Source organism: Argentina silus, assembly GCF_951799395.1.
Source record: "Argentina silus genome assembly, chromosome: 16".
NCBI lineage: Eukaryota > Metazoa > Chordata > Actinopteri > Argentiniformes > Argentinidae > Argentina > Argentina silus.
The window spans coordinates 16,337,941-16,350,440 of NC_139670.1; the positions used below are offsets into that span (position 1 = coordinate 16,337,941).

Consider the following 12,500-nt stretch of genomic DNA (forward strand, 5'->3'; position numbering starts at 1 on the left):
ACACACACACAAGGATGCGTATGTGCACACACACGCACACACACACACACAGATGCACACACACACACACACACACACACACGCACAAGGATGCACATGTCACATGTGCACACACACACACACACAAGGATGCACATGTCACATGTGCACACACACACACACAAGGATGCACATGTGCACACACACACACACACACACACACACACAGATGCACACACACACACACACGCACAAGGATGCACATGTGCACACATGCACACACACACACAAACACAAGCACACGCACACTCACACTCACACACACACGCACACACACGCACACTCACACACAGGTAGAATAACCCTATGCTCTGGGGGTTGTTTGGAAGGAACAACAGTTTGTGACAGACATAGATGACAAACCTCCAACAAGCTGCCGGTGCACAGAGGAACACACACACACCGTGCCGTGGCAGTGAATGACTGTTCCCTTTTAGTAGCAGAATATAGAGATATACACCAATAGCAGGAAACACATTTGTCACAACGACCCACCTCAAAGAAGCCGCCTGTAATAACACTGGCGACGGATGTGGAGGAGACAGCCCATTTAGTCCTGTGCTTGTGTGTGTGTGTGTGTGTGTGTGTGTGTGTGTGTGTGTGTGTGTGGTGGGGGAGGAACCAAACGTTGGGACTACTTGCATTTGGACAGTGATTACAATGACAGTGCTGTTTGATCTCCTATTGTGGACGACGGTGATTAATGTTCCCCCTCTTTCTCAGCCCGGGGCACTGGTGGATGTCCTCTCGCCGCCCTGCCGCTCTGCCGCTCTGCCGCCCTGCCTGTTCATAACACTTGTAAATGCCATGCCCTTGTTGAGTACAGTTGGCAAAAAGGCTTCTCCCGTTTGATGCTGGTCTTTGATGTGTCGCTGTTTACTGCGATGGTCTATTTAAGCAATAACACACAAGAGGGGGTGCTATATTGTGGATATCTGAACGGCTTTGATGCGGTCATAGGTTCAAGTGTTCATTTTTCTCCTCAATTCATCGGATTCTACAACTCCAAAAAAAACATTCCTCCATTTTTGTGTTGAAAGCACTGAAGGAGAGATTTCACACACAATTTGGTGCTATTTTTCAAATAAAGTGTGTGTGAAATGTCTCCTTCAGTGTCGTTACATATTAGTTACCTCCCTGTTAGTTCTTCTTGGCAACATCCTCGAATGCTTTGAACACAAGACATATGAGCAACCGTCAAGGTTACCGTGGTTTCCTCTTGGCTCTGTTCATCTGTGAGGTTCTAATCTCGTTCCCGGACATTTCTGCCCCAATATGCTGGTCTGGGAAGGTCTGGTGGACCAACGCGTCAAACTTGGCCTTCTGTCACCCAATACAAAGATACAAAAAAAAACAACTCCTGACGCACAGCTGTTGGCTTCATCTCGCATCGATCATCTCTAAGGGAGGGACGGTCCGCTCAGCTCAGGATACAATATGATGGGGCGTTCAAGTGGCGTAGCACACTAAGGCGCGTACCGTATCATCGCAGGGTCCCCGGTTCGATTCCGGCCATCGACATATCCTGCATGTCATCCCTCCTCTCTCTCTCTCACCCATCCTTCCTGTCAATCTCTACTATCTCTATCCCAATAAAGCAGAAATGCCCTAAAACATATTTAAAAAAAAAAAAAAAAAAATACAATACGATACGCAATTCACGATACGCAATACCATACGCGTTACTATCACGATATCAGAAATAAAGCTCCAGTGAAATAACTGAACAAGATTGCTGGTTTATTCCTTCATGTACACAATGTGTAAGGAGGATAACGTTGCGTTGAAATAATGCCCAAAACTAAATATGTATTGTGCAAATCTAGAATGTCTTGTTCGAATAAAGTTCTCTTCAAAAAGTGTAGGCTGGGCTTGCGGCTAAAACTCAGCATTCATAAAATGTGTGAGACACCAGCACACATTCAGACTGCGGTTGAATGTTTTTTCCCAACGTTAGCCAGTAGCCACATGGCTGAACAAGATTATTGAACAATAATGTGTTGAATAATGTGAGGAATAAAATGTGCAATGTCAAGTTAAAATGGGGAGCGCTTTAACAAAGGAAAGTCAAGGCCAAGCAACAAAACCTCTGCTTTCAAAAACACCAACCCCCCCTCCAGCCACCACCCCTCCCCCCCCCCCGCCAGTGCTTGCACACCGTGGATTTCTGATTCAGAGCTGCACCTCCGCAGTCGAGGTTAATGTGAGCGATGGCAGTGACTGATCTTTGTGGTCTCCATTGTAATCCTCATCCCCTCGTCCCACAGTATGACAGCAGTAAATCTAATGAGTCAGCGGGACTTCTCTGTCGAGCAGATTAGCTATGATACTCTCACACAGGCGCACACACACACACACACGCACGCACGCACACGCACGCACGCATGCATGCACAAACACACTCATACACACACACACACACACACACATACACACACACACACACACACACATACACACACACACACACACACACACACACACACACACACACACACACACACACACACACACACACACAGCCAATCAGCCAGCCAGTCAGTCACATCTACGCTACCTACTAAATATTTGAAACACAGGCAGCCAAATTAGTATTTCCTTCACTCTAAAACGGCAAGAATGAAAACACAAACAGTATATTGTTGAACATCTCAGGAGGCTCGCATCCACAATCAATGGTTGACTGGCTGAGAGTTTTTAGAACAGATCCGCTGGAGAAACATCCTCTCTCTCTCTCTCTCTGAGGGGAAAGGTTGAGTCACGTTTTTCTGTTGCAGTAATTAACAGGGACTGTGATCCCTTGAGGAGAGGGATGGAGAGAGGGAGAACGCCAGCTTTCCCTGCACTCCTCCTTTTCTTCTCCTCTCCTCCACTCCTACTTAAAGGGATAGTTCACCCAACATACTTTCTTTGTCATAATCGTAATATGAATATGTTTTTTTTTAGGGTGAACTGTTTCTTAACCCCTGGAAGAGGATGAGCCGAGTGAACTTTGTCTAAAATATACAGTACACAACAACAACACTCCAGGCCTAAGATATATCATGCATATTTACATATATTTGCATAGATGATATCGGCATCAAGGGGAGGCTGGTGGAGGTAGAAACCGGAAGACAGGTTCATTGTAATGCCTGGAAGAGAATAGGAATTTGTTTGATACATGTTTGAATGACACCATTCTTCATTCGATTCCATGCATTACAATGAGCGCATCCTCTGAATCATTTCCCTCCGCCGGCGTCCCCTGATGAGTGAACGCGCTCGAAACAGCTAAATGCTAATGTATAACGCTGCACATTGCATTGCGCCTCAGCAATCACACATCTTTGATTCAGACTTACTTCTCCCTTTACCTTCAGTTCATTCAAACTAATCAGCTAGCCTGCCGAGTAATTTGATGTGTGCGTGTGTGTGTGTGTGTGTGTGTGTGTAAGCGCAAACCATTCATATCCCTCCCACCTCGACAAAAACAACGCTTCGCTACTCAGCCCTGTGCGACCAGACCGACATAAGTGAGGAAGCCTTGTGGAACGCACGAGCCAGAACGACCCGTCGGACCACCTGATGCACACGCACACACACACACACACACACAAACAATCAATCTCCTCCAATCAATCTTCTTAGGGCTGAGTTCCAAGCAGAAACGCCATCGGGTCTTTGGTATGACTCACAAACTCACAATCTTCCTATCTCAGGGCCGACACTCTCACCACCAGGCCACGGTAAAGGCCTGTGGTACTGTATTGCACTAGACCTACTCCTGGTATAATTGACCCCCCCGGGACTCCTGTATTTCACAGCTGATATCTCAGGGGGTGGTGAAGTACTGCTCCTATGGGGTGGTGGTAGGGTGGTGAAGTACTGCTCCTATGGGGTGGTGGTGGGGTGGTGGTGGGGTGGTGAAGTACTGCTCCTATGCCTATGGGGGGTCGTGGGGTGGTCAGGTACTGCTCCTATGGGGGGTCGTGGGGTGGTCAGGTACTGCTCCTATGGGGGGTGGCGGGGTAGTAAAGTACTGCTTCTATGGGGGTGGGGTAGTAAAGTACTGCTCCCATGGGGGGTGGTGGGGTGGCGGTGGTGTAGCGGAGGCAAAATGGGAGAATAACAGAGGCACCGGGACCCTCCATTCAGTCCTGGCTCGAGATGACCTTTCCTGTTATTACTGCTCCAGAGAGCCACTCAGACTCGGGGCTACAGAAAGGGGAATAAAGCACCTGTCAGCCCCGATCAGCCTGTCCTGGTGAAAGTACACCTCTCCACTCTCCTCTTTTTTTTTTCCTTTTTTTTTTTTACGAGGAGGATATTCTCTGGGAACTAGAGTGCCTCCTGTGCTGTATAGATGGTATATTATTGCCTGCCTGGCTGGTGTTCTCTCTGAGATATGGCTCCGACGACGAAGTCAGTGGAGGTCGGTGGAGGTAGAAACCGGAGGACGGGCTCACTGTAGTGCGTGGAACGGAATGAGGAACGGTATCAAAATACCACGTGTGTTTGATGCCCATTTCTCGTTCCAGGCCACGCGTTACATTGAGCCCGTCCTCGCGATTTCTGCCTCCGCAAGCCTCCCCTCGGACTAAGTGTTAGGAAAGGATAAACAGTCTCCGATGAAAGGATCCTGCGTGTGGACCTCCGGTAAGTTGTGACAAAATGGATAAAGGCGTTTTATGATCCGTCCGATTGGCTGCTGCTCCACTGTCTTTATCCCCCGTCCTCTCCGATCACCAGCTCTCTTTCACAGGTGTGGCAGGTGGTTATCTCCTGCCAAGTACCTCAGACTAAATAAATAAGCTCAAGCAATTTTTCAAATGATTTTTTGTTTTGTTTTGTTACAGCAGCGGGAGAGATATAAGAGGCCACGCATTAAAGAGATAGCGGGCTTCTTCCCCAGACAGGATTGAGAGGGTGTCTGATGGAGACAACCCGGAATAACAAGAGCTCTTCTTCACGTGTACGGAGGGAGCGAACGGGTCCCCTGAGTGGCGATGGCCTCCATTTTTCTTTTTGAGCAACCTGATAACAGCTAAAGTTGGCAACGCTGCCTCAGGCATACATAATCGCAGTGTCGCACGTAAAACGTCGCCTCTCAAAGCAGTCATAAAACAGTCCGTCCTTGAGAGAGCATTTTGGCCGGTGTCTAGTCAAGCCACCCAAAACAGTGTGGCGTAAAGTTGATTTAGGGGCTCCCTGTTACCTTGCTGTGTCACTTGGCGGAGAGCGCGGCGAAAGATATCTCAATGTAAGCAATTTAAGTAAGCTACACAGTGTTTAGTCAGGCTCCGACGCATCGCTGCCTTCTCATGGTCGACACGTCGACCTTCTGGAGCTGAACTTGTTTAGAAAACCGTGTTTGCCAAAAAAGCCATTCACTCGGACCTTCCACAGCTAAAACGTTCAGTGGATTTTATAAATAAAATGCGCAACATTTGCCAAGTGTTAATGGTCGATACTCAACTCATGCACATTGTGGATTCACAGAACCAAGCGTTAAGGGTTCAGTCAAGGAAACGGGGAAGTGATAAGATCAATCCTTTCTAGATTAATGAAAGCACCCAGGGAATTTAATGGGGTCGAGGAAAGATGTTATTTTCCTCATTTCCTGCTGGTTTCAAGGTTCCCTGACTGTGAGGATCCATTTTACAGTTGGATTAGTAACACTTTTAATGAATCAGTGCTTTCCACTCAAGGTATGCGAGCCGAAAGAGTAAAACTAATTACCTGTGAATTATCTATCTTGTAATTCTAGCATTTCTATGCTTGCCTGGGCCTGGCTCCTACACCATGATAAAGAGGAACTGCACACTGTACAAGGCTTATGCTGCTTAGAAGAGTGCACAGAAATCAATAGAACTCGCAGGGAGATGAATATAATCTAAAAACTAATCCGCTGTAAATTCCTCTGACAATTCAACTATGCTTTAGACAAATTAAAACGTACACATCATCATGTATTCACAATAGCATACAAGTACCGTCTTAAATGTGGCCTTCTCATTTTAAAGAGTATGCACAATAGCCGTATTGACAATCAACTCCATACATCGCGTCTTGATCATAAGTCTAATAAGATCTATCTGAACCCACCGAAATACCTCGCGAAACAAAACAAATATGCAAATGAGTCATTGGTGTGTGTAATATGAATGCAGCCTGGCTGACTTAGCAGGCTCCTGAGGCTAATGTGCTAACAGAGAAAAGCCCCAGAGCTGAGGTGCCTGGGTGTCTGAGACTGAGCGGCCTCTCCTGCAGCCCATCTGAATTAAGTAGCATGTAAATGGCTTCAACTAAGGGTGTGTGTGTGTGGGGGGGGGGGGGGGGGAGAGGGGGCTAGGACTGGGGCAGTGAGCTCCGATGTACAGTACTGGTAATGGAACTGGTTTGAGGTCAGTGACATACTGGTTGACTGGTCACTGGTCACTGAGAGAGCTCTTACTGTATGTATGTACAAAACAAACAAAGAAAACACATGTGCGCGCACACGCACACCCGCCCACCCGCCCACACGCCCAACCACCCATCCACCCACCCACCCACACACCCACCCACACACACACACACACACACTTACTGGGTCAGTGAGCCCCTGCTGTATGTACCTGTAACAGGGCTGGGTCTGAGGGACTTACTGGGTCAGTGAGCCCCTGCTGTATGTACCTGTAACAGGGCTGGGTCTGAGGGACTTACTGGGTCAGTGAGCCCCTGCTGTATGTACCTGTAACAGGGCTGGGTCTGAGGGACTTACTGGGTCAGTGAGCCCCTGCTGTATGTACCTGTAACAGGGCTGGGTCTGAGGGACTTACTGGATCAGTGAGGCCCTGCTGTATGTACCTGTAACAGGGCTGGGTCTGAGGGACTTACTGGGTCAGTGAGGCCCTGCTGTATGTACCTGTAACAGGGCTGGGTCTGAGGGACTTACTGGGTCAGTGAGCCCCTGCTGTATGTACCTGTAACAGGGCTGGTTCTGAGGTACTTACTGGGTCAGTGAGCTCCAGGATGTTGGCCCGATAGATGAGAGGGCTGCAGTCCTGGGTGTTGTCCACCAGCGTACAGGGCAGGAACATTGGTCCCAGGTCATCCCCATCCAATACGTCCACCGTGAGCGTCGTGGTCGCCGTCCGACGGTCCTTTGTGTACGGGGCCCGGTCCTACAGAAGACATGTACGACAGGAGGAAGCGGTTCAATAAAATCTAATCAAACTTTATTTCTCGAGCACATTTCGTTCGAGTTCACCAAGGATTCAATGTCATCTGCTTCAATGTCTGTCCTTCACCATACACAGTGTATCACAATCACCTCTACTTCAGGTAAAAAAAAGAAGACTAAATTCGAAATTCAATAGCAATTAATAGCCCAGTTATGTTTTCATTTGTTGAAGGTGAAATACAGTCCAATGTGAAAAAATCCCTGCAAATATTTAAGGTTTGGATAATTAGTTCAGCTGGAGTGGGTCTTTTGTGTAGTCGATGATTCATTTGTGACAGTGTCATAAAACATGGACACAATGACTCATAATTGAGTAATTACTGCAAATAATGCTGTACTTCATCACACAGTACCAGTCTCCTTCAGACTGAATATCCAGATGACTAAAGCCCTGGTTCGATATCATATACTGTATGTCTGTGTTTGCAAAGTGGTGGCAGCTTTTTCCTTTATCTGAATTTCTAGGTGCTATAGACATTTATTTCTCCAACTTTTTAGTCTCAGGGACTGGCAAACTATGATATTTGTGCTACACCGACAAGTTATTATTCTTTCTCCTAAGATAATCACTTATTGTATGTAAACATTCATGGAGCACAAACCTAGCACTACACACTGAATACATCTCAGGGACTGTTCAGCAACCTTGCACCTCCGCTGCCTACGGCCTACAGTATACTCCTGTTATTATACATTATGCCATTTGGCAGAATCCAAAGTGACTTACAATACAGTGAGCATCTAATTGTGTATATATGGTACAGCGTACATGTTTGTATTTCTGGTCCACAGCAGGAATGGAACTGAGTAAGCGTTGCTAACGCCTACAGTAAGCGTTGCTAACGCCATGCTCAAGTTTGAAAGTTGTATTTGTCATTACATAGGATACAGGGTATACAATGCAACAACAATTATTAGGGCAAGCTAGCTAATCAACAATGTAAAGCAATATAATAATAATAAAAACAATAACATGAGGTGGCAAGTGTATAGCAGCAGCAGAACACAACTCGACGGTCCCGACCGAGTCACGCCGAGCCGTGTCAGCGTTCCAGGCGATGTGTGTCATCTGTCTGATCGTCTGTCGGGACTTACGTTGGCCTGGATGATGACCAGGTAGCGGGTAGTCTCCTCGTAGTTGAGCCTCTCTCGGAGGACCACTGAGCCGGAGAGGGTGAGCGGGATGTCAAACGTCTTGTTGGCAGTCTGGCCACAGAGAAAGAGAGAGGGAGAGAGAGAGAGAGAGAGAGAGAGAGAGATGGGCTGAGTTAAAAAAAAAAAAAAGAGTGCACTCCACTTAGGAAAAGCTCCTCTCCTCTCTCCTCTCCTCATGATAAATGCATGGTCTGCCACACCGAGGGACATTTCGGAGCGTACTCTAGAGATTGCTGCAACAAGACATTTCTGACCTGGCGACCCTACTTACGTCGGCTTTTCATAGTAAGTCTGCCACTGTAATATCTCGACCAAACGTACGGCTGTGCTGCACAGTGATCAGTCATTGCGGCTTACAGAGGAATCAGGTTGGATGGTTTCGGTTAGAAGGTTGAAATGGAACGTACCGGATCGTATTGGTTGTACCGGATGGTGTATTCGATCTGTCCGTTCGGTCCGTCGTCGATGTCGGTGGCTCCGTTGTTCCCGTAGAAGCCGGAGAAGATAGTGGTCCCGATAGGGGTCAGCTGGAAAACAAGGTGATGACATCATCACAACTGGGCCAGCCATTCTGAATGTTGATTATATCAGAGCTCTTTGTCGAGAGAAGCATGTCACAGAGAAAACTGTTGGATAATGATAGTCTGTATTCGCGGGGTAGACAACACAGTGGTGGTCGGTGATTAGCTTAATTACCTAAACAGATTTCCTCATCGCCCTCATGAGAGAAGTTGATGCTCATGACTAGAATAGCCGCGCAGCGCCTTTTAGCCTGGAATAACGCTAATTCAAACTTGGCCTTTGTGGGAGTGAACTTACTGAGTGAAGTATTTGATCATTATTTGATTTTAGAGAATCACACAGCTCCAGGGCATGGCTCAGGATCAGAAACATGTGGTGTGCAAGTACTGGGGGGGAAGTACTGTGGGAGATGATTGATGGAGGTAAAGCGTCTGCATCAGGAGTGTTTGCCAATATTTGTATAAGTATTAGGTCAAGTTTGATGTGTTGGTCCATCAGACCTTCCAAGCATATAGTGTCTGGGAATGAGATTACCTTTAAAGGGTAACTTCACCATTTTACAACCTCATATTCACCATCTCCAGTCCAACACCAGTGTCCGCATATGTGAAAAGGAAAACGTTCTAAAAGATAAGAAGAAAAGCTCCTAAGGAACTATCCTCGCAGAAGTCGGGATGAAAATCACTCAATAAAACTAACAATTCCCATCTATGACATCGTAGGGGGTCAGAAGCTTTTCTTCTCATCTTTTGGACTACAGAACATAAACAAAAAATCTCAGTGAAGAAGTGTCCCTTTAAGCAGCCGCTGGCTCCATCCACCCGCCTTCTCCTCTCTGGCCTTTTCCGAGCGAGGCTCACGCACACACCTCTAGAAGAACGCTTCCCTCAGCTGTCAAGCCTAAAGTCCCAGTGTGGACTCCTATCAGATGTGAGAAGAGGAGGTAATAGTCTAGCGTGCTCTCGGCCGGGGGAACTCGACAGGCAGCACTGAGGTAACCGAGGTAACCGAGGTATTTCAGCTCCTGAGCAGCGGCTATTATCTGACAAGACTCTCAGAAACACCAGAACACAAAAGGTGTCAGAAACAAAAGGGGGAGAGAGGCGGTGTTCAGCGAACACCGCCGCCATCAGCCTCGGTTAGGGCTCGGGCTAAAAATGGTCGAGTGGGAGAGGAGAATAGGAGAAAATCCAATAGAAAACTTCAACAGGGGGGCACTGAATAGAATTTCTGAAGATGTTCTCTCTTCATCAAAAAGCGGTCGCCGGATTTCACATTGTTCCTTTGGTCTATCTGAGAATTACAAGAGGTCGCCTCTAAACTTTGATACACACAGACGAGAGGAGATGAGGGCTATCCGTCCGGGGGCTGTTGTGAGTCGGCAACAAATACATAAGCATGCATTATTTAGGAGCTAACGACGTGTGAGTCTATATTAAATGATGAATTGCCGTGTTTGGCGCTCATTGTGATGCAAGTCTGTCCCCGCCACCGCCACCACCGCCACATCAGACAGACCTCTGGGAAGCCATCCCTCTCCCACCCCCTCTTCTGCATCGGCGCCCATAAACATGGCACTCCGCCACGCGCCACGGCGGCCGTAATTAATATTGGACAAAGCCGTTTACGGTCGTTAATTACAAAGATATGGCAGGAGAGATATTAAACTATTGAGGGTGTTGTTGAGTATCCACAGATGATGTCACGGTATTTCACCGAGATAGGGCAAGGCGCCAATTGTTTCACCCGGTATCGTATTGGAATATGGAAAACGTTATTGCCATGCAGCGAATGAAAAGGTACAATAATATGCTAGAATCATTCAAGATGTTGGCGTTATCTACAACGTGAAGGTTATAATCAGAGACTGATTATGAATTTTGAATTCTTAAACCTTGGCTATCCAGCTCTCGATTCAGATGAAGCTGTCGTTAATGGTATTCATAAACGAGGTCAAAGTCTGATAATTGTACTATGAATGCAATATGGAACTCACTATCTTTCTGCTTGCACCTACAGTGGAGGAGGAACACACACATTCCACTTTACTCATACATACTGTATGACACACTGCATTGGAGGTGTCCACAGCCAAATATCCAGACAGAAAGTTCTCCCACTGCCAGATACATTCAGCTCAACACTTCATACTTCATTCAACAAAGAATCATTCCATCTGCCACTATCTTCTGCCACTCTTCATCGCATTCTCCCATCACCGCCTGTTCCTGTCTCGTGGAACTTGAACAAAGTCAGCTCTGGGCTGTTGACTGATGCGCCGCATTCAGTTAGACCTCCATTATCTTATCTGTGTCCATCTGTTGAACATTTTTGAACTCGGAAAAAAAAGAAAAAAAAGAAAAAAAGATTTAAAAATCAATACTCTGAGAATTCTATTCAGCGAGCGGTGGCAGGGAGCCGCAGTCAGAGAACAGCAGCTTCTGGAGGGGAGGCGGTCTACCTCTCTGCAGGGCTGCTGTGTAATGAGCAGAATCTCCCAGGACGGCACTCTGGGGAGGCCGCTTCAATTAGGGAAAGGCCAAAACTTCACCACATCTCTCACTACGGCGTCCCATGGGGAGTTGGCTTCATAGCCCCCTACCCTGCCCAGGCAGACCCCCCCCCCCCTCCCCCCATGCAGGATGCTCTGTTCAACCACATAGAGGAGAGAGTTAAGAGTCATCCTGATGGACTGCTAAGACATGCACCGTGTAATTATATTACAGTCAGTTGAGAGGAGAAGATCTCACCATTAACTGTCAATTTAATGACCCAAATATGTGGGCCCTCAGTTCCTTTAAAAGTAAGATCTGAATAAATCTAATTAAATTCTGAAGCTATTCCCCACAGTGCGGTCTGTGGTTGTTGAGCAACAGGCTAATATTTCGTGATTTTACAGCATTTCCCCCAAATTGTACGATGCCATTCAGGTGAACGGAACTGAAATATTTAATACTGAGTAATGAGAAACTGCTCACCGGTGGCCTGTGAACTTCTGAGCGAGAGCTAGACACATTGCCTGGGATTGTAATGAAAAATTTAACTAGGCTGTCCTTGGGGGATGGGGGGGGATGGGGAGGGGGGGGGGGGGGGGGGGGGGGGCTCACCTCATTTATGGCCACATAGTAGCGTGGCTGCTGGAAGCGGGGAGCATTGTCGTTACGATCCCTCACCACAATCCGCACCTCGTGTAGGATCACTGTCCCGACCAGCTCGTTAGTACACTGAACCTGGACTACGATGGACTGGATGTAGGACGGAGGCTAGGAAAGAACAAACAAATAGCATTAGCAATCACCTCAGGAACCGAGGACTGCGGGGCAGAGAGTTATAGAAGTCAATTCAACTGGTTCAGAAGCTCTGGCCAAGGTGGAGGCGGAGTCAGCTTCAATAAAGAAGAGTACTAGCAGGAGCAGTGTGCGTGTTTTTCTTTTCTTTCATGTTATTCAACTGAGAGCTTAGATGTGTGAGTGCCTTTTTGACATTTTAATTGGTTCGTATAGCAAATGACCGGAATAACATCATTTCAATGTGTCGTTACATAAATAACCGATTTTGAGCCACTTCTTGCACCGTC

General features: G+C 47.1%; 1 protein-coding gene across 1 annotated transcript in view; it reads right to left on the reverse strand.

Annotated features, from left to right (window-relative positions):
* pcdh15b (protocadherin-related 15b) overlaps positions 1–12,500 on the reverse strand; it is a gene marked incomplete at its 5' end in the record, with an annotated part of 120,845 nt that overhangs the window by 82,246 nt on the left and 26,099 nt on the right. The window contains 4 exons of the mRNA XM_083688217.1: positions 7,017–7,187; positions 8,342–8,452; positions 8,809–8,928; positions 12,031–12,186. Coding sequence (XP_083544343.1) covers positions 7,017–7,187; positions 8,342–8,452; positions 8,809–8,928; positions 12,031–12,186 — 558 coding nt within the window. The remainder of the gene's footprint in view (positions 1–7,016; positions 7,188–8,341; positions 8,453–8,808; positions 8,929–12,030; positions 12,187–12,500) is intronic.